Source organism: Pleurodeles waltl, chromosome 2_2, assembly GCF_031143425.1.
Source record: "Pleurodeles waltl isolate 20211129_DDA chromosome 2_2, aPleWal1.hap1.20221129, whole genome shotgun sequence".
NCBI lineage: Eukaryota > Metazoa > Chordata > Amphibia > Caudata > Salamandridae > Pleurodeles > Pleurodeles waltl.
The window spans coordinates 158,473,091-158,496,556 of NC_090439.1; the positions used below are offsets into that span (position 1 = coordinate 158,473,091).

The 23,466-nt window shown below is 45.0% G+C and overlaps 1 protein-coding gene across 1 annotated transcript in view; it reads right to left on the reverse strand.

Annotated features, from left to right (window-relative positions):
* NFX1 (nuclear transcription factor, X-box binding 1) overlaps positions 1 to 23,466 on the reverse strand; it is a 1,141,187-nt gene that overhangs the window by 776,827 nt on the left and 340,894 nt on the right. The window contains exon 7 of the mRNA XM_069219549.1: positions 6,477 to 6,616. Within this exon, the coding sequence (XP_069075650.1) occupies positions 6,477 to 6,616 (140 nt within the window). The remainder of the gene's footprint in view (positions 1 to 6,476; positions 6,617 to 23,466) is intronic.

Sequence of the window (23,466 nt, forward strand, 5' to 3'; positions counted from 1 at the left end):
CTGCTACAGGCTCCCGGGGAGGCGGGTGGGCACATGCGAATCTACTGCGACTGATGCCACGAACAGATGTACACTGGGTAAGTGACATTTTCAGTTCGATGGCATCTGTCGCTGTAGATACGCATGTTCTGCATAGACTAGTAAGCAGTTATTTCCCCAAAAGCGGTGGATCAGCCTGTAGGAGTGGAAGTAGTCTGAAATAATGTTCTTAATACAGCTTGACCTACTGTGGCTTGTTGTGCGGATAACACGTCTACACAGTAGTGCTTGGTGAATGTGTGAGGCGTAGACCATGTGGCTGCCTTACATATTTCTTGCATTGGGATGTTTCCTAGAAAGGCCATGGTAGCACCTTTCTTTCTGGTTGAGTGTGCCCTTGGTGTAATGGGCAGCTGTCGTTTAGCTTTAAGGTAGCAGATTTGGATGCATTTAACTATCCATCTGGCTATACCTTGTTTTGAAATTGGGTTTCCTGCATGAGGTTTTTGAAATGCAATAAAGAGTTGTTTAGTCTTTCTGATGTTTTTTGTTCTGTCAATGTAATACATCAATGCTCTTTTGACATCTAATGTATGTAGCGCCCTTTCAGCTACGGTATCTGGCTGTGGAAAGAACACTGGAAGTTCCACTGTTTGATTTAGATGGAACGGTGAAATAACCTTTGGCAAAAATTTAGGATTGGTCCTTAGGACGACTTTATTTTTGTGTAGTTGTATAAAAGGTTCCTGTATTGTAAACGCCTGAATCTCGCTTACTCTTCTTAGGGAAGTAATGGCGATGAGAAATGCCACCTTCCAGGTTAGGAACTGTATGTCGCAGGAGTGCATGGGTTCAAAAGGTGGACCCATAAGTCTAGTTAGGACAACATTTAGGTTCCATGAAGGAACAGGTAGTGTTCTTGGTGGTATAATTCTCCTAAGGCCCTCCATGAATGCTTTAATGACTGGTATCTTATATAGGGAAGTTGAATAGGTAGTCTGCAGGTATGCAGATATTGCTGCAAGGTGTATTTTAATGGAAGAGAAAGCTAGGTTAGATTTTTGTAAGTGAAGCAAGTAACCCACTACATGTTCTGGAGTTGTGTGTAATGGTTGTATTTGATTAATATGGCAGTAGCAAACAAACCTCTTCCATTTACTTGCATAACAGTGCCTGGTGGATGGCCTTCTGGCTTGTTTTATGACTTCCATACATTCTTGGGTAAGTTGTAAGTGCCCGAATTCTAGGATTTCAGGAGCCAGATTGCTAGATTCAGCGATGCTGGATCTGGGTGTCTGATCTTTTGGTTGTGCTGTGTCAACAGATCTGGCCTGTTGGGCAATTTGATGCAGGGTACCACCGATAGGTCTAGCAGCGTTGTGTACCAGGGTTGCCTTGCCCAAGTTGGTGCTATCAATATGAGTTTGAGTTTGCTTTGACTGAGTTTGTTTACCAGGTAAGGAAGGAGAGGGAGAGGAGGAAAAGCGTAAGCAAATATCCCTGACCAGTTCATCCATAGGGCATTGCCTTGGGATTGTTTGTGTGGGTATCTGGATGCGAAGTTTTGGCATTTTGCGTTCTCCCTTGTCGCAAACAAGTCTATCTGAGGTGTTCCCCAGAGTTTGAAATAAGTGTTCAGAATTTGGGGGTGAATTTCCCATTCGTGGACCTGTTGATGATCTCGAGAGAGATTGTCTGCGAGTTGATTTTGGATCCCTGGTATAAACTGTGCTATTAGGCGAATTTGGTTGTGAATTGCCCAATGCCAAATTTTTTGTGCTAGCAGGCTTAACTGCGTGGAGTGCGTCCCCCCCTGCTTGTTTAGATAATACATTGTTGTCATGTTGTCTGTTTTGACGAGAATGTATTTGTGAACTATTATTGGTTGGAAGGCTTTTAGTGCTTGAAAAACTGCTAGAAGTTCTAGGTGATTGATATGCAGTTTTGTTTGATGTACGTTCCATTGTCCTTGTATGCTGTGTTGATCGAGGTGTGCTCCCCACCCTGTCATGGAAGCATCTGTTGTTATTACGTATTGTGGCACTGGGTCTTGGAAAGGCCGCCCCTTGTTTAAATTTATGTTGTTCCACCACAGAAGCGAGAGGTAAGTTTGGCGGTCTATTAACACCAGATCTAGAAGGTGACCCTGTGCTTGAGACCACTGTGATGCTAGGCATTGTTGTAAGGGCCTCATGTGCAGTCTTGCGTTTGGGACAATGGCTATGCATGAAGACATCATGCCTAGGAGTTGTAATACCATCTTTGCCTGTATCTTTTGTGTTGGATACATGCGTTGTATGATGGTGTTGAAATTTAGAATTCTTTGTGGACTTGGAGTGGCTACTCCCTTTGATGTGTCTATTATGGCTCCTAGGTATTGTTGTACCTTGCACGGCAGAATGTTGGATTTTGTAAAGTTGACGGTGAACCCGAGTTTGAAGAGGGTTTGTATGATCTGATTTGTGTGATTTGAGCACTGTATGAACGAATGGGCCTTGATTAGCCAGTCGTCCAAATATGGGAAAACATGTATTTGCTGCCTTCTTATGTGTGCAGCGACTACCGCTAGACATTTGGTAAAGACTCTTGGTGCGGTTGTTAATCCGAAAGGCAGTACCTTGAATTGGTAATGTATTCCTTTGAATACAAACCTTAGGTATTTCCTGTGCGATGGGTGTATTGGTATATGGAAATAAGCATCCTTGAGGTCTAAAGTTGCCATGTAGTCGTGTAGTTTTAGCAATGGCAATACTTCTTGTAGTGTGACCATGTGGAAGTGGTCTGATTTGATGAAAGTGTTCACTACTCTGAGGTCTAGGATTGGTCTCAGTGTTTTGTCCTTCTTTGGTATCAGAAAGAACAGTGAGTAAACTCCTGTGTTTATTTGTGTGTTTGGCACTAATTCGATTGCATTCTTTTGCAATAGTGCCTGCACTTCTATCTCCAGGATATTGGAATGGTGTGTTGTTAAATTTTGTGCTTTTGGTGGTATGTTTGGAGGGAATTGTAGAAATTCTATGCAATAACCATGTTGGATAATTGCTAGAACCCAAGTGTCTGTAGTGATTTTCTCCCATGCTTTGTAATAATGACCTATTCTTCCCCCCACTGGTGTTGTGTGGAGGGGGTGAGTGACATGTGAGTCACTGTTTAGTAGTAGGGGTTTTGGGGCTTTGAAATCTTCCTCTATTTCTAGGGAATTGCCCTCCTCTATATTGTCCCCGAAAACCTCCTCTATACTGTCCCTGGTAACTGGACGGTGTGGCTTGTGAGGTGCTGGCTTGTGTGCTTTGACCCCGAAACCCCCCTCGAAAGGGCGTTTTACGGAATGTGCTGTAATTCCCTCTGCTCTGCGGGGAGTAGAGTGCGCCCATGGCTTTGGCAGTGTCCGTATCTTTTTTGAGTTTCTCAATCGCTGTGTCCACTTCTGGACCGAACAGTTCTTTTTCATTAAAAGGCATATTGAGAACTGCTTGTTGAATCTCTGGTTTAAATCCAGACGTTCGGAGCCATGCATGCCTTCTGATAGTTACAGATGTATTAATTGTCCGTGCAGCTGTATCTGCAGCGTCCATGGAGGAGCGTATCTGGTTGTTGGAGATGGTCTGTCCCTCCTCAACCACTTGTTTTGCCCTATTTTGTAAGTCCTTGGGCAGATGTTCAATGAGATGTTGCATCTCGTCCCAGTGGGCTCTGTCATAGCGCGCAAGTAGTGCCTGGGAGTTCGCGATGCGCCACTGGTTTGCAGCTTGTGCTGCGACTCTTTTACCAGCTGCATCGAACTTGCGGCTTTCTTTATCTGGGGGTGGTGCATCTCCAGATGTGTGAGAGTTGGCCCTTTTCCTAGCTGCTCCTACAACGACAGAGTCTGGTGGCAGCTGTGTAGTGATGAAAACCGGGTCCGTAGGAGGCGGCTTATACTTTTTTTCCACCCTTGGTGTGATTGCCCTACTTTTGACCGGCTCCTTAAAGATGTCTTTTGCGTGCCGGAGCATACCAGGGAGCATAGGCAGGCTTTGGTATGAGCTGTGGGTGGAGGAGAGTGTGTTGAATAAGAAATCATCCTCGACCTGTTCTGAGTGGAGGCTTACGTGGTGAAATTGTGCTGCTCTAGCCACCACTTGAGAGTACGCGGTGCTGTCTTCTGGTGGAGATGGCTTTGTAGGGTATGCCTCCGGACTGTTATCTGACACTGGGGCGTCGTATAGGTCCCATGCGTCCTGATCTTGGTCACCCTGGCTCATGGTGGTGTGAGCTGGGGAGTGTGATGGAGTTTGTGCTGGTGAAACGTTAATCACGGGCGGAAGAGAGGGTGGTGGTGTAACTCTTTTCACCACTTTTGGTTGTGGTGTTTGTTCCGTCTGGAACTCCAACCTTCTCTTTCTCCTAATGGGGGGAAGGGTGCTTATTTTTCCTGTCCCCTGCTGAATGAAGATACGCTTTTGCGTATGGTCCACGTCAGTTGCTTGTAGCTCTTCCTCAAACCTATGCTTCTGCATTTGGGAGGTTAGCGAGTGCTCTTCTGTATAAGAGCCTGAAGCTGGGTCGCTTGCAGTCTGTTTCGGCATCAAAACTTTGTCTGCGTGTTTTTTCGGCTCCGAGGTGACTTTTTTCCTTTTCGGGGCCGAAACCTCTCGGCGTCGATCTGTTTCGGTGCCGCTGTCTCGGCGTCGAGCCGTGTCCACACCGGCATCTCGGTGTCGAGGCTTGTCTCCAGCACTTTCTCGGTCCCGAGAAGGCTGCGTGCCGGTGTCTCGACCGGAGTCGGACGATCTCGGCACTGTTTGGGCCTTTTTCGGTGCCGACGGTCGGTCACCGAATTTATGGGTCGAGCCATGGCCTGGTGGCAGTGGCGTCCCCTGGGCCTTGTAAATGTTCCTCTGAGTGGATTTCGACGTCTTACTCACGGTTTGTGTATCGTCGAATCCTTCGGAGTCTGAGTCTTGGATCGAGAAGGTACCTTCCTCTTCTTGTTCCTCGAACTCCCGTTGGGCTGTCGGAGCGGACGCCATCTGAAGTCTTCTGGCTCGACGGTCTCGGAGTGTTTTTCGGGACCGGAACGCACGACAGGCCTCGCAGGTGTCTTCGCTGTGCTCAGGTGACAGGCACAGGTTGCAGACCAAGTGTTGGTCTGTGTAGGGGTATTTATTGTGGCATTTGGGGCAGAAACGGAACGGGGTCCGTTCCATCGGCGTTCTTCAGCACGCGGTCGGGCCGACCAGGCCCCGACGGAGGATCGAAAAAACTACCCCGAAGGGCACCGGAGCTCTTCGATCTTCGATGCGGTGTGGAATCTAAGTACGCCGATCCCGAACGCAACAATACCGACGAAAATCTTCGGAAATTAGCTAATTTTCCGTTCCGAAACTCGGAGCGACAGGAACACGTCCGAACCCGATGGCGGAAAAAAAACAATCGAAGATGGAGTCGACGCCCATGCGCAATGGAGACAAAAGGAGGAGTCACTCGGTCCCGTGACTCGAAAGACTTCTTCGAAGAAAAACAACTTGTAACACTCCGACCCAACACCAGATGGCGAGCTATTGCAGAACATGCGTATCTACAGCGACAGATGCCATCGAACCTGGTGTTACAGCTTTAAAATAGGACACTGCCATTAGACTATGTAAGAAAAAATGGGTATCACAATCAAGATTTAACTAATCAGGCTATTGTCCTTTATGTTCTATGACAACAGAAAATGAGGATCACTTCCTTTTATTTTGCCAGTGCTACAACCCAGTGAACACATCTACTAATCCTGGCTGAGGAAGAGTGGCACACACTTCTATGAGGTTGCTTTGAAACTATGTAAATCCGATCCCTCATAGCCCCCAATTTTTGCCATTTCTGAAAGCATTATACTTATGCCTTCATGGTATTTCTTTAGTTCACTCAAAGATATTTGACGAGTGGAAGACTGCATTGGTTAGACAGTGTGAAAAGCAGTTTGTCACACCTACAAATGAAGGTTACCTTGCATTTTGGGTTCTGTGATGTTTTTATGTGTAGTGAAACACAAAATCTATGAATTGTAATTTGGATGACATCTATTCAGGGATGGATTGTTCTTTTTTAGGTTCTGCACACGAACTGTTTTAATTTGTATAATTATGCTTATCACTATATTCTTTGTTCTGTAAATTTGCTAATGGATAAATTGTCTGAACCAAACATGAAACGAAGATTATTAAAGAAATGAAGCACTACAATGTAGGCTCATGTGCCATCAAACCATCATTTCCCATAAAAATAAAACAGGACTGTAAAGGAGTATTCAATTTAGTCTGGTTTTCATCTGCTAGCTTTTTTCCATGTGTTAAGGCATTAAACCTAGACCCTCTGCCTGTGCTGATGCCTGCTTTAGCTGTAAAAATCATTTGAGGTAGCACTTTCTTCTTTTGAGTACTTCTTGTACACGAACAGAAAATAAGGAAAACAATTTAAAAAATGTAATGGTAATTATTCCGGCATGATATGGATTATGCAAAGGTTACCTTGATGGATCATCTGCTGGCATGGCTGGCATTTTCCAGCATGACAAACTTGGGTACAGTTGTGCTCGCCGCAGTTTAAAAGATTCCCACAGACATTAGAACAATGAATTATGCTGGCTTGCCCACAGCGAATGGAATGACTGCAATAAAAAGCAGGCTTAATTTACAATGAAAATATTTAAAATTATTACTGAAAGCATTCAAAAATATTCGAAATATATTCTTAATGAAAAATGAACTTTCATATTTGGTTACTCTCTACAGTTTCCCCTATCTCATTGAGATTGCCTTTGTTCCACACCTTTTCAAACATGATTACAGTATGCACACTCTAGGAATGTAGATACACTGGAAGGTGCTGTTAGAATATTCCCTATTCTCCTCCTCAAATTCATACAGTCAAAATGAATAAGTAGTGGTTTGCCACAATGCGAATGTAAGGTGCTGGTCTGAAGTGCACGTCCTTCCCTCAGTCCATGTGGTGCGCAACCAAAAGTTGGAAACAGTGGGTCCAAATGAGGACTGGGCACTGGAGTTGGCTGAAGTCTGAGCCCTATGCTCCACTCCTGCTGCACTCAGCCCTTAGGCAAAAGCAGATTTATGTCCAAATAGAGGATGTGTGCCGGGTCTAACCACAGGTGATGTTACAATTGATGTAACTACTGCCGTGAATTAGAGCATTTGGGATGTCATCCGTGACAAGTGAGTTCATCAGCTGTGGACTGGAGAACAGTTATGGTTGAGCTGATAACTATACCTTGTGGCTCAGCCGTGTATTCACTGAACTCCCTTTGCAGAGCCTTGAATATCTGGTGCAAAACCCAGCACTATGAAATACAGTGGAATGGTCAGCTTACGGAGTGCACTTCATGGGGGACCTCTCTGGCGACAGAGTACTATTGTTGTTTGATGACTTATCTACTACTTATGATCAGGGGGTAATTGTTACCGCATCGAGCGCTTCAAGCAATGATGAAGCGCCACTGGGGATGTTGACAAAGGGAACTCCGTCCCTCCTAGTGGTTGCCACACACTATGCATTACGCCAGGCCATACTAAGGCCATAACCTGCTCATACCGGTCCCTACGCCAAGACCTCACTAAACCACATTACAAGAAAAGTGGGAGCGAGACATTGCACACCCGATTTCAGATGCTGATTGGGACAAAATTCTTATAAATACTTACACTGTGGCCCGTAACACCAGATTTAAGCCGATACGTTTTTACTTCCTATATAGAGCATATCATATCATTTGACACTTTGGGTCCTGCGAGGCAGCCTGCCGCCATTGTGGCAATTGGAGGCAGACATGTACCATATGGTGTGGAGCTGCCCAGGACTAGAGGGTTACTGGCAGGAGATCGAAGACCTACTTAATGATGTGATTTCCTGAGCAATTCAGTGTTCCCCATTAGTGTGCCTACTGGAAAAGGGGGGGGGAGGGGGATTTCCTAGGCCCACAAAACACAGGAGGCCAAAAGGGTGCAGGGACTGATGGAGAGGGCCGGTGCTTGGGACCAATTAGTGGATTGCTTATTAGACAACCATGATTCCCCTCCTGACACACCGGAACCCATAGACCAATGAGGGGTACTACATACGAGGTGCACCATTAGCTTGCAAGGAATACGCACAGGAGGTGGGACAAACCTAACATGTAAATACTTAGGGGAGAAGGTCCAGACATTTCCTAACCCACAGGACGCAGGGGCTCTGGGGGAGACTCACAGGGGTGCTTTAGTGGGCAAGTTGTTAATGTTTAGGTTGCACAGCTGTATTGCACATTGGTAGAATATTCCTGATTGAAATATATGATAACAGACCAACTGGTTGTCACAATAGCTGTTTGTAAGTGACATGCATATGTGGTTTGCAGTAATTGTGTCTTGCAGTATTTAACTGTCTGTACTGGAAAATGCAATAAAGCCTGTATTAAAAAAAAAAAAAAAAAAAAAAAAGTATACCTGGTGACTAAGTGCTTTTTTAAGAGCAATCCATAACCATAAGGTTTCTGCAATAGCCTTTTGTCTAAGGGCACGGGTGTGTGCACATACACACACAACATAACAATGCATAAATATTTAAATACCTCATAGTTCGGAAATAGAATTTTAAAAAACACAGTAATTGACAAAAAAACCAAAGGTTACAGGGACGTTATAGTTAGGCTCATATTTTAAATGTACAAAACCACAGAAATTCACCTGTTACAGTTAGAGCTATCTCAAGTACCGTATTTTCCGGCGTATAAGACGACCCCCTACTTTTCCTGTTAAACTATAGGGTTTGAGCTATGCTCACCGTATAAGACTACCCCTCTTCCAACGCACACCAAATAAAAATTAAAAAACATCAGATTTGATTTTAATATGGTAATTTTAATTTAAATGCTTATGACATGCAGGTACGTAGTAGGAAAACTGTCACTTATACACATAAGGCTGTTTGTCATCAAACATGTAAACATAAAACAGTGCAAGTGGATTAAACTTTTCCTAATTCACTCTAAAGCTGAAAGGAAGGATAAGACAATAAGCCCATGGGAACTGCCATGCTGTTTGTTTTCTAAGCTGTCAACCAAACTGGAACTGATGATGATAGGAGGAAGATAACAAACAATAGAGAGAGAGAGAGAGAGAGAGCAAGTGCCGGGCAAGTCCCTGGCGAGTCAGCAACGCCCATCATAACTCCAAGCTATTTTTACAGGATTTGCTGGCCTGACAGTTTCTCTTTAAAAGCCTTCAAAATCCTCCTGTTCGTCATCTGATATCATAAGTAAATCAATTACACCTTGTGGTACATTTGTAAGGCAGTCATCGTATGGATCTAATTCCGTATCAGATGGTGTGGTCTCAGGTTCGGCTTTCTCTTGCCACAAGTAGTCGTCCTCCATACCATCTAATGAATTTGATATGCCACACTTCTTGAAAGACTTGATTACTGTTTCTGCATCAATATCATTCCAGGCTTTTATGACAAACTTGCACAAAACATCCAACTGTGGAGCACACATGTTTCCTCCTTTTGTGAATGACTTTTCGCCGCTAACCATCCACTCATTCCACTGTTCTCGAGTGCGATCTTTAAATGACTTGTTTAGGCACACATCCAGTGGCTGTACCAACGATGTAAATCCTGCAGGAATTACTGCCACATCTGTGTTTATTCTTGCCAGCCTTTGTTTGGTGCTGGGAGTTAAATGAGCCCTGAACATATCCCACACCAGTAGACTACGTTTTTGAATAAGTCTACCTGGTCGCCTGCTCCATACATTATCAAGCCATAGTTTTACCCCTTCTTCATCCATCCAGCCTTTTTCATGTACATGGACAAAACAACCAACAGGAAACTTGAGTTTCGGCATTGTTTTTCTTTGAAAAATAATCATTGGTCTCAGTTTGGCACCATCAGCTGTGCATGCTAGTACCACTGTAAAACTGGACTTCTCATGTCCTGTTGTTTTAATTAAAATTGTTTTTTCACCTTTTGGATGGATAGTTCTATTTCCAACCATATCAAAATTCATTGGAGTTTCATCCATATTTCCGATACTACTTAACGCATAGCCATGTTTATTGCGCTGTTGTATTAAATATCGATGGAAACTATTTACTTTGGCATCAAGATCTGCAGGTAATTTTTGTGCAATTTTCGTCTTTTGCCTCAGTACCAGATTATGCCTTTTGAAGAATCTAGTACACCAGGATACAGTGGCCTTAAATCTGTAGCTGTGATCTGGGCTAGATTTGGCCCTCTGAAGGGCAAACAAACGTATTTGATTTCGTGTCACTATATAACCGCTTAGGTGATGCTCATTCACCATGTCTGCTACATGTTTTTCGAGTTCTGGCCAATGTGGGGTGCCTCTTCTTAATGCACACTTACCCCTTGGCATACTCCTTAATGCTTTTTTATTTGTTTTCCAGTCCTGAACCATCTTTTCTGTTACTCCATATTGTCTTGCAGCAGCACAGTTATTATGTTCCATGGCAAAGTTTACAACTTTAAGTTTGAAACCGGCTTCATATTTCTTTCTTCTTGCTGGTGGAGCCATGATGGGGTCTTGTCTGTTAGCCATTTGTATACTGTACTGTATGTACTGGTGCTGTACTGTATGAACTGGTACTGGTACTGGTGCTGTGCTGTACTGTATTCACCACCACATGTATCTGCTCACCAGATAGACTGCCTTCCCTCAGAATCACCAATCCCAGTATACAACAACCAGCCAATCACAGAGAATGAATATTACATTTAATATTGTTGAAACTGCAGTACAACCAAAGTTAAATGCGGTCAAAATATAATTTTTTTTATAATATTGTCATATCCCAATCCAAAATGGCCTTTACTATATGCTAATCTCCTAATATGTGCCATGCGCGAGAAGAAAGAAACAGTAAACAAATGTCGTTTCTATGGTACCGTAATCGCGCGCTTTGAATAGCCTGGGGCACGCGCAGGAACACGCGCCTGCCCAGACAACTGCCAGCAAGGATTTCGGCATACGGTAAGACCGATCAGCTCCATGTCCACAAGTAACTGAATCTTGTGGGACGCGGAACCCATCGTACGCTTGGAATTGATTTCCAAATGCAGCGTACGGTGGCTCAGCTACAGGGCGCCTGTCCCTGAAGTTTTAGCACGCCGTATACCGGCATATAAAACGACCCCCGACTTTTGAGGAGATTTTCAGGGGTTAAAAAGTCATCTTATACGCCGGAAAATATGGTAACTATGACTCGCACCCCCGCCACGTAGTTGTTTTCGTCAAAAGATTTACTGCAAATGTTACATTGCTATTATTAATGATGTTATCAAGGATGTCATAAGTGTTGTAATTTGTGGTGTAATTAGCAGTGAAAACACATATATACACACACACACACACACACACATACACACACAAACACACAAATATATACTTTTCTTTAATGGTTTATGGAGGATATGGGTTTTTGGGTGGTAAGGGATTTTTTAAGGTTTCGGGTGGTTATGGGTTTTTGAGTGGTAAGGTTGTTTTTTAGGATTTACGGTGGGTATGTTTTTTTTGGGTGGCAAGGTTTACTGAGGTTTAGGGTGGGTATGGATTTTTGGGTGGCAAGGGTAATTTTAGGGTTTAGGGTGGCAAAGGTAATTATGGAGTTTAGGGTGGGTATGGGTTTTTCGGTGGCATGGTTAATTTTAAGGTAGGTGTAGGTGTCTGGTTGGCAAGGGAAATTTTAAGGTTTAGTGTGGATATGGGTTTTTGGGTGAAAAGGATAATTTTAGGGTTTATGGTGGGTATGGGTTGAGAGGTTGTGGGGTTTTAAGTATATATATATATATATATATATATATATATATAGACACATACATACACACGCATTCTTATGCATTTATGCATATGGAAATATAAAAAAAACATATCTGTATGTATATATACACACACATATACATATGAATATGTACAAAAATTGTTTGTACCTACCTGTACATTTTTTTAGAAAGCATATGCCTTTACCATACATGCCTTTACGACATATATGTAAGTATTTTACATGAAAATATAAAACCTTTCTATCTACATAGAAAGTGTTTATACTTACCTGTAAAATACTTATATTTTTTAGTGAAACCTTTACCATGCTTATGCCTTTAACATTCATGCTTTTACAACGAAATTCGTTGTAAAGGCATGTGTGGTAAAGACATAATCGTTGTATTAACTCTGTATTTGGGGAAGTATCAAGCCCATTGGCCTCCTTTATATCCATGTTTAAACTGTCATCATCATAATATGGGGGTAAATCATTCACATCATCAACACTGTCATCTCCTAGTGGTGAGTTAAAACCTAAAAAGCTGGTTGAGCAACTGAAGACGGCTCCATGGTAGAGGAAATGTTTGTCTGAATCAGAGTGTAGAGGATTTGAGTGCACCAGAGTGGACTCAGAGCACAACCATGGCCAAGTTGCAACAGATTTGGCCTGCTGTGGGACACTGAAACCGGAAGAGGGTTCCCCATGGTGCTGTCGACTTCAGGACAGGCATCAAGAAGTCCTGCACAGGTTTGGTACCCAGAATGGTAGTTGGCACGGAGTTAGTGCAGAACCCAAGACGGATTTCCAGTGGCTCAGTCAGCGCTGAGGATGGATCTACCGGCAGTAATTTGAGAGGAGGCTGCTATGGATTCTTGGTGTCTGAATGAGCACCAGAGGAAGCCAGAAGAGTGCTAAAAATACTCATCATGGCCTAAGACCTCTTTTTACTGCTCTGTGGATGACAGGCTGGGAAATTCAGAGTGCATCAGGATCAACTGTGGGATCGATTCAATCAACAGAGATTGTGTGCGAAATCCAGGTCCTCCCTGGACAGGAAAAAAGTAACCTGGGACCGGTTTCAGGGTACCACCCTTCATCAGCCAGGCTAGCTTGAATCCAGTGGTGCAGCAAGCAAGGGACCCACGTCTAGGCAGACCCCTGCCACTAAGGGCACACAAAGCAACATCACTGTGCCACTAGATTCAAGCTAGCCTGGCTGATGAAGGTGATACCCTGAAACCGGTCCCAGGATGCTTGTTTCTGGTACAGGGAGGACCTGGCCTGGCAGTTTGGGCTGGACTGTTCCAATGAGGAACAGGATCAAGACTGATTTGCATATGGCTGGGTCTGAATTGGGATGGCATGGTGAGCAAAAGAACAATGGATTAAACCCAGAGCTGTGACTGGGGGTGAGTGTTTGCATTGTTCAGCACTCCGTCCATCATCCTTTTGTGTTGCATCTTTAGATATGTCAGCCAGTCGAATGTTCCCTTAGAGGTCATAGTTAATGCCTTCTTGCATCTACAGAGAGCCCTGGGTGGAAAAGGAAGAGCTGTTTTGGACTTGTTATAACAGGTCTGAACGCACTTAACTACCTATCTGGCAATCACGGCATTACAAATAGGCCGACACATGGGGCTTTGTAAAGGCTTCAAAGATTAGGTCTGTCTTACGGAAGGGCTTAGTTCTGCTGCTATAATACACGAAAGTGCACTTAACAGTGTGTAAGGCTCTCACTGTTAATGGAGTCTGGTTGGGAAAAGAAGACTGGGAGTTCAACTGCCTGGTTACGGTGGAAAGGTGAAACCACATTAGAAAAACAGAGGACTGGTTCTGAGTACTACCCTGCCCTTATGAGCCTAAAGGAAAATGGTACTTACCCAGTAGACATCTGTTTGTGGCATGTAGCGCTGCAGATTCACATGCTCTGCATATTTCCACCGTCTAGTTGTGAGTTAGAAGTGTTACAAGTTGTTTTTCTTTGACAAAATTTTTCGAGTCTCAGGATCGAGTGGCTTCTCTGTGATACTGTGCATGGCCATTGAGTCCTTTGTTCCCACAGGCAGATGTGAGAGAGTACAGAACTATAGAGAAAGAGATGTCTATGCAAGTGTATGTATATATGTATAAATATACACAGTTATAAGGTAACTGAAACAGCTACAGGCATCAAGGGAGGAAGGAGGGTGCATGTAAATCTACAGCACTACATGCCATGTACAGATGTCTGCTGTACAAGTCAGATTTTCTGTTTGATGGCATGTGTGGCCGTAGATACTCATGCTCTGCAGATTGTAAAGCAGTCCCTCCATAAAAGCGATGGCTAGCCTGTGGGAGTTGCAGTTGTCCGGAAAAGTGTTCTTAGGACAGCCTGTCCTACATTGGTTTCCTGACGTGCTAGTACATATGCACAGTAGTGCTTAGTGAAAGTATGCGGTGTAGACAAAATAGCTGCTTCACAAATGTCAGCTAAAGAAATGTTTCCCAAGAATGCCATAGTGGCACCTTTCTTCCTAGTGGAATGTGCTATAGGAGTTAGTAGCAGCTGTCATTTTGCTTTAGCATATGAAGTTTGTATACACTTAACGATCCACCTAACTATGCCATTTTTTGAGACTGCATGACCCCTAAGCGGTACTGAAAAGGCTACAAAAAACTGTTTAGTTTTCCTATATTCTTTAGTCTTGTCAATGTAATATACGAGTGCCCTTTTGACATCTAAAGTGTAGAGTGCTCTTTCTGCCACTGTGTCAGGCTATGAAAAGAAAAACGGTAATTCAATGGTTTGACAGATGTGAAACCAAGAAACTACTTTTGGTAGGAACCTTGGGTTTGTATGGAGGACCACCTTGTCTGTGTATTTGAAAGAAAGGCTCTTCGGAGGTGAATGCTTGGAGCTCACTTACATGTCTGAGTGATGAAATAGCGACTAAAAAAGCCACTTTCCAAGAAAGGAACTGAATGGGAAATGAATGAAGTGACTCTAAAGGTGAGCCCATGAGCCCAGTGAGTACTATATTAAGATTCCAGGATGGGACTATGGTAGTCTAGGTGGAATTACTCTTAAGTCCTTCTATGAATGCTTTGATAAATGGGAATGTGAACAGAGAAGTATGCTGTCTGTTTTATCAATTCACAGCTATGACTGCAAGTTGTAATCGGTTTAAGGTGTAAACCCAGTTAGCTTTTTTCAAGTGAAGCAAATATCAAACAATATCTTGGACAGATGCTTTAAGAGGGTCAATGTGTTTCGATTAGCAGTAGCAAAAAAAAAAAATCCATTTTGCTGCTTAACATGCTCTAATTGTTGGCCTATGAGCTTCCTTTAGAATCTCCGTACACTCAGAACGTAACTGGAGATAACCAAACTCCATGACTTCAGGAGCCATATTGCAAGGTTCAGTGATTTGGGATCTGGGTGTCTGATTTGTCCTTGGTCCTTTGTGAAAAGGTTCGGCCTGCTGGGGAGCTTCTTGTGGGGAACCTGCAGGAGGTCCAGGAGTGTTGCGAATCAAGGCTGACACACCCAAGTGGGAGCTACCAGGATCCTGGTGGTAGATGTCTGAGTTTCTAAACCAGAAATGGAAATAAAGGGAGAGGTGGAAAAGTGTAGGCAAATATCCCTGACCAGTTCATCCATAGAGCACTGCCCTTGGACAGAGGGAGAGGGTACTTGGATGCGAAGCTTGGACATTTAGCATTTTCTACTGTGCCGAAAAGGTCTATTTGAGGAGGGTCCCATCTTTGGAAGTATTTTTGAAGGACTTATGGGTGGAGTTGTTATTCGTGGACGTGTTGATGCATCCTGCTGAGCAGGTCTACAAACTCGCCGCCCGCACCTGGGATACTCTGCAGTAGCTTAACATGATGGTGATGAGCCCACTTTCATATTGTTTGTGCAAGTTGTTTTAACTGGAATGACCATGTTCCCCCGTTTTTGTAAATAATACATTGCTGTCATGTTGTCCGTCCGGAATAAAATAACTTTGTGTGACAGGCGCGGAAGGAAAGCTTTAAGGGCTAGAAATACCGTTTGAAGTTCCAGATAATTGATGTGCATGGATTGGTGATTGAGATCTCAGATGCCTTGGACTGTTCTGAAGATGTGTGCCCCAACCCAGTCAGGGGTGCATCTGTGGTAAGAATAAGCAGGCACAAGGTCTCAAAAAGGCTGCCTTTTTAGTAGGTTTGGGTAATTCCACCATTGCAGAGAGAGGTATGCTAGGCGGTCAAACAAGCCTAGATGCTGAAGGTGACCCAGAAACTGAGACCACTGTCGAGACAGACATTGCTGTAGTGGAGGCATGTGAAGTCTGGCACGTGGGACAATGGCACCACAGAGGAACATGACAGCCCTGATTCTCCTGAAATTGAGGAAGAAGTTGCTGGAAACTGCATACAGGCCGGATTGTAGTCTGCTAACCCCAGCTTCGCATTAAGAATGGCTCCTTTATACGGTTGAAATGGAGGGAGTATTTGAGAAAGTTGATTGTGAACCCTAACTTGTGAAGTGGTTTGAGTGTGGGATTGACACAGCTGTAGTGTACTGGCTTTGATGAGCCAGTCATCTAGGTAAGGGAACACATGTATTTTCTGTCTTCTGAGATGTGCTGTGACAACAGCTAGGCATATGGTAAATACCCTGGGAGCAGTTGTAACTTCAAAAGGGAGAACTTTGAATTGATAATGTTTTCCAGCAACCACAAACCTTAGGTATCTGCAGGTTGATGGGGATGTGGAAGTAGGCATCCTTCAGATCTAGAGCCGTCATGAAGTCCCCTTGTTGAAGGAGTGGAATAACATCCTGAAGAGTAACCATGTGAAAGTGTTCTGAGGAAATATATTGGTTTAGGGGTCTGAGATCCAGTACGTGTTTGAGTGAGCTGTCTTTTTCGGGTATGAGAAAGTACAGGGAGTATACTGATAATGTAATGAGACAGGCTTTGTGGCCCCTTTGAGAGGTAGAGACTGCACTTCTTTTAGAAGGGCGAGATGTTTGGGAGATAATGTGTGCATGCGAGGGGCAATGTTTGGAGGTGTAGAAATAAGCTCCAGACAATAACCATGTTGGTTAATGGAGAGGACCTATTGGTCCGATGTAATATATGTCCAAAGCGTATGATAATACTGAAGGCAGCCCCCTACCGGTCTGGTGTGGGGTTTGGGAAGATGTGTATATAGCCAGTGCATGCCTGAGGAGGTGGAGCCAAAGGTGGTAGTTCTCTTACCCCTACCTCTGAAATTGTTGCCTCTATATGTCCCTCTGAAAGAACCTCAAGAGTGAGAGGTTGAGGCTTGTTTGGTTTGGGAGGTGTTTGGGTCAGAGGTTGTTACCGGTAGATAATCTCCTTTGTATGATGGGCGATGGAAATCCCCCTTGTGTGTTTGGAAATGAAGAGCCCCCATGGCCTTTGCAATGTCCGTATCTTTCTTTAACTTCTCAAGTGTGGAGTCAACTTGAGGGCCAAAGAGATTCTCCCTGTCAAAGGGCATATTAAGTACTGCTTGCTGAACTTCTACTTGAAGCCTGAACATCTAAGTCATGATTGCCTCCTCAATAAGATGCTTGTGTTTATCCCACGTGCAGCTGTATCAGCAACATCTAATGCACATCTGATAGTATTGTTTGCGACTCTTTGCCCCTCTGAAACAATCTGCTGGCTTGTTTTCAGTACTCATCTAACCTTCTCCATCTCATCCCAGTCGTACCTACAAAGCAAGGCCTGTGAACTGGAAATACGCCAATGATTTGCCACCTGTGCAACCACTCTTGCCTGCTACATTTAGCCTCTTGCTCTCCTTTTCAGGTGGAGGAGAGTAGTAGCCTGGCTGTTACCGCTCTTCCTGGCAGTGGTAGCCAAAAGGATCTGCTTCATATGTGTCCCAAAGCTCTGTGTCCCCTAAGTATTCCCCTACAAACAAAGGTGAACACTGAGGGGTTATGTCTCCTGCAGTGAGAGAGGCAGGAGAATAAGGAGAAGGAGGTGAAGAGGAAGCAAGGGTGGTGACTGTATTGGATGAGGAGGAGGAGGTAAAGGCTTGGTTGCAGTGGCCTTGTCCTTTAGGTTTTTTTTTTTTTTTTTTTTTAAAGGCGGTGAGGTGTCCAAGGCCCTCTGGAAAGTTAGCTTCCTCTTAAAAATAATAGAGGAGGTAGCCACAATATGTCCTGTCCCTTTCTGAATATATAACTGGCGCTGTTTAGCATCCATGGTCTCTAATATCGGCTCAATAGGAGATGGTGTAATAAAGGATTGACTAGAATCCAATTGCTCTGAAGGGGTAGCATCTTGACTTTTCGGTACCAATGATTTTGGTCAGTGGGCCTTCTTCGATGCCGAAAGTAATTCCGAGCTGCTCCGGCTCAGAGCTGATACAATCGGAGGCAAAAGTTTGGTGGTTAGCATTCGGACCAAAATGGAATAAGTCAATCCGAAGAAACAACAGTAGCCTTCATTTGCTTCGGTGCTGAGCCGATGGGTGGGGTAGCCGAAATGTCCTTCCGGGAAGGACTATGGCCTGGTGGCAGTGGTGGTCCGGTGACCTCGGTAAGGGCTTTTTTTATGAGTCTTAGTGGGGCAGGTGGGGCTGCAGTACTCATTTGCTGCGCCAACGGTACCTCCTCGCTTTCCATGTCAGACTGAACGTCGGAATCCGAATATTGAATGGAGATGGCCTCCTTCTGTACGGGTTCCTCCTGCACGTGTTCTTCCTTGAAGATGTCCGGAGTGTCCTTTGGGGATTTATGCAGCATCTTGAATCTGCGCCCTCTTTGGTCCTTAATGGTCATCTTTGATATGAACAATCAACACACGTTGCAGTTAGCCTCCTGGTGATCCAATGAGAGGCACAAGTTACACACCTGGTAATGGTCGGTGTAGGGAAACTTGGAGAAACAGAACGGTGCCTGCTCCACCCGTCGAGCATTTTCTTTGGTGTTGCGTGGAGACAGGCCAGGCAAAGCACACCCTGAAGGGCAAGCGGTTGGTACCAGGTACGACAAGCTGGAAACTACGAATGCTAGATATAAACGCGATCGAAACAGCAATACTAAAGGATGGACGGAAAGAAAGTCTCGGACCGGAGCAAGTCGAAGACAGAGCGAAGAATACATGCCCGAACCTGACAGCAGAGAGAAAACAATCTAACGAAAGACTCTAGGACCATGCGCAGGCTCACCAAGAAGGAGCCACTTGATCCCGACTCGAAAAAGCTCCTAGAAGAAATACAACTTGTAACACTCCGAGCCCAACACTAGATAGCGAAGTAGGCAGAGCATGTTTATCTACAGTCACCCATGCCATCGAACTCAATATTTCCTGTAATGCGAGTGTTTGCAAGCCACTAATGTGTTTGAGAGAAATGACTGCAACAAGGAAAGTCACTTTCCAGAAGAAGTAGCTGAGAAGCAGGAGTCTAAGTGTTCAAAAGAGGACCCATGACTATGGTGAAGCTGTACTGAGGTTCCACACAGCGGTGGAGGGAATTACCTTTTTGAGGCCTTCCAGAAAGGCCTTAACCTCTGGTGTGCTGAACAGGAAGGAGTGTTCCTGTCCTGCATATAAGCTGCTATCACTGCTAAGTGAAGCCACATGGAGCTGGAGACTATACCAGACTTTAGCAGATGACGTAAATAGCCTATGATATCCTAGATACCAGGTTTTACGGGACCCTAAAATGCAGGGGTAGGCAAACCTCTTCTACTTGGCTGCATAACATGCCTGTGTAGTTGATTAGTAGGAGTCTTGCAAGTGCAAGATCGCTAGATTAAGTTGCCTGGGATGTGGATTGATGATTTGGCCTTGGTTCCTGGTGGGAAAGATTTTCATGTGTAGGAGGCTGGCTCAGTTTATGGTGTACACCAATGGTATGGCACTCTATACTGAGTCCAGGCAACCCTTAGTGATAAGGCTTAGGTGTCCAGATAGAAAAAAGCTTTCTAGGGGTAGATGTGGTGAGCAGTTAAGTTTATCCAGGAGGAGCGGTAAAGCACTTGCAGTACCACAACAGTTGGTCAGTAACTGTTACATAAGATAGAACCACACCAAATGTTGAAAGAATAAAGTATTCTTTATTACAACATTACGGCTATACTCACATTGTTATATATCCACTTGGATATATCAACACACAAAATATAGACTTAGCAACATGCAGGAAAAGCATGGAAATACATAGGACCCTATGGGAGAGTTAAACCATATACTAAGAAGGTGATAAAAGAATGAAGGTGCCAAACCCAGGTAAGTATATTAGAATACCAGGGGCTGGATGAGTAAGAAATTAGCCAAGGTAAGTACCAGAAATCTCACCGGCGCCCGGGGGCAGAGTTGTTATTCCATTGGCTAACACAGGACTGTCGCTGTTGGATTTTAATGTCTCCAGGACCCTTCCCAGTGGACCCCGAGAAAAACAGCTGGCACAAAGAAGGTTGGAGAGTGCTCCCACCCGTGAATACCCAGAAGACCGGAGTACCTATACCTGGGACCCAGGTGCATAGGGGTGAAGTGGCGTCGGAAACCCTCGCTGGAGTCAATGGAAGCCTCCATTGTCCAGCTGATTTCGCAACCCGGGACCCAGGTGGGTGGAACTCAAGGTTGGATCCCGAACGTGAAGAGTCTGAAAAAGAAGGGTACAGTGTCCAGACTACTCGCGTTGTCCAGTCGGTGCAGGTAGGCAATGCCCACCTTCTTGAAAGTGAAGTTTCTGCAAGACGGTAAAGGAAGCAGTCCTGCTGCAGAGTCAAGGGGATGCAGGATATCCTTGGGGTTGCCACGAGCTGTACATGTTGGTTGTCGGATTACCGGAGGGTTAGTGGCCAGCAGGGCCACCAACAAGCATTGGCAAATATAAGTAGCAGATGTAAGGAAGATTGTAGGTTTTTGAGGGCCAGCAACATACTAGTGACTTAACCCCATGGATGAGAGTCAGGCCAGGCCTTCAGTAGGGAGGAAAACCAGCAGGAGTCAGAGGAGCCCCCACGAGTGACCCACTGCCAGCAGGTACAGAGGAGTCGCAGGGAGGCCTCGGCAGCACAATGAAAAGGAACCCCACATCACAGAAGCTGGAGAGTGGAAGCTGATCTTCGAGTTGCAGAGTGCTGGAGGCTGGGGTTTCTTGGATCCTGAAGATCTCCTAGAGGAAGAGCCAACAAGCGTCTGCATGAGCAACAGTCATGGTGCACAAGGTTTCCGTTCCAGTGGCTGCAAGGGCCCACCTTATCCCTAGTTAGTCAGAAAACAAGAGAGACCCAGAAAGGACCACAGAATCACCACGTGTGAGCAGAGCCTTCTCATTGTCCATGGGACAGCAGGATCCACCAGCCAGTCATTGTCTTTTAGGTGCCTGTGGATACAAGAGAATGACTCCTTCATTCCAAGGAACGTTCCTTCTTGCTTCTTCGATGAAACAGAGCCTTTGTGGCCCTGGAGGATGCACAACCACGGATATTGCACAAATCTTGTAGGATGTGGAAAAACAATGTTGCATTGGGAGCCCTCCAAACTAGGTAGTCTTGTTTCAGTTCCAAAAGCAGACCAGCAGCGGTTCCAGAGGCCAGGAGCAGAAGATGTCTTGCAGAAGGTTCCTCGTACAGTCATGCTTGTTGAATCCGAGGATCCTCCCTCGGGGGAGCCCTTGAGTATCCCTAAAAAGAGGATGGTCACTCTCTGTAGTAACCCACTTATCAGAGGGGGTCAGGGACGTCATCCACCTGGCCTAATGAACAAGTTACTTACCTTCGGTAACGAGGTATCTGGTAGAGACTCTATCTAGATGCAGATTCCTTACCTTAGAATTCCCTGGCGTCAGCTTCGAATCCGGAGTTTTTTCTGAGCAGTACCCTGCGCAAGCGCCGTCGGGTGGCGTCGTTCGGATCCGCGTGCGACGACCAGCTCCGCGTGCGTCTTCAGCGTCGTTGGATCCTACTATGACGTCACGGTTGTCTATATAGACACCGTCTCGGCACGTGTACGTCAGTTCTTTTCCACAACTTCCCACGCCAGAAGCGCAGAGTCATGGAAGAACCAACTATCATATATTTCACCTCTTTAACTGTTGCGAGTAAAAAAAATCTTTCATGCCTTTAAGAAAGGCAAAAAGATGCCAAGATCAAAAATATACATATGTACACATAAATACATATATGCAAATATATTCGTATCTACATGAGAAAAATTTCCCCAGAGCGGGGAGGCTTGGGCGGGTGTAAGGGATCTGCAGCTAGATAGAGTCTCTACCAGATACCTCGTTACCGAAGGTAAGTAACTTGTTCATCTGATAGAGACTTCTAGCTGCAGCTTCCTTACCTTAGAATAGATACCCAAGCTATAACCCATGGCGGTGGGTCTGCAGAAGATTTTTACACAAGAAAGTCTTTCAAAACAGACCGGGCAAAATACCACTCTCTCCTCACCTGGCTATCCAGGCAGTAGTGTTTTGCGAACGTGTGCAAAGAAGCCCATGTTGCAGCCTGACAAATGTCCACCACCGGTACGCCACGTGCTAATGCAGTGGCAGCAGCTTTTCCCCTAGTGGAATGAGCTCTCGAGCCTTCGGGAGGCTGCTTCTTCGCCAAAGCGCAGCATATTTTTATACAGAGAACGACCCAGCGCGAAATGGATCATTTCTGCACTGCCCGACCCGTCTTTGCACCAACGTACCCCACAAAGAGTTGATCGTCCACCCGGAACTCTTTAGTGCGGTCAAGGTAGAACGATAACGCTCTTTTTGGGTCCAGCCGATGGAGACGCTCCTCTTCCTTAGAGGGATGCAGTGGTGCAAATAAGGTGGGAAGGGTGATATTTTGACCCAGATGGAAAGGGGTCACCACCTTGGGGAGGAAAGAGGCACGAGTTCGGAGAACCACTTTTTCAGGAAAGACTGTGAGATACAGCGATTTTGATGACAAAGCCTGTAGCTCACTAACTCTTCTGGCAGATGTAATTGCCACCAAAAAAGCTGTCTTAATAGTAAACAGCCGAAGAGGACAGTTATGCAAGGGCTCGAAGGGAGCACACATAAGGAAGGTAAGAACCAAATTAAGATCCCACTGGGGCATAACGAAAGGCACAAGCGGGAATAGATGTAGAAGCCCGTTCAAAAAACCGCTGTACTATAGGTGATTTAAACAGAGATGGTTGATCGGGCAACTGAAGAAAAGCCGTTAAGGCTGCAAGATAGCCCTTGAGAGTACCCAAGGAGGAACCTTGCTGGGCAAGAGACAAAATAAACAAAAGGATGTTAGACAGAGAAGAAGAAAGAGGATCAATAGACCTCTCTGAACAATACGAAACAAAACGTTTCCAACGGCAGGCGTAGATCGACTTAGTAGAGGGACGCCTGGCTGCCAGAATGACATCACAGACCTCAGGAGGGAGGTCATAAACCATCAACTGTCGCCACTCAATCTACACGCATGAAGGAGCCGAGTTGACAGGTTCGGGTGGAGAACCTTCCCCCTGCTGCTGCGATAGAAGATCCTCCCGAAGTGGCAGCCTGATTGGAGGACCAATGCTCATTTTGAGAAGCTCTGGATACCAAATTCTCCGTGCCCAATCCGGAGGCACTAGGATTACTTGGGCCCGGTCGTTCTTGATTTTCTTGAGAACTCTGGGCAGAAGTGGTATAGGCGGAAAGGCGTACAGGAGGCCTGAACTCCACTCGCAACGAAAAGCGTCACCTAGCG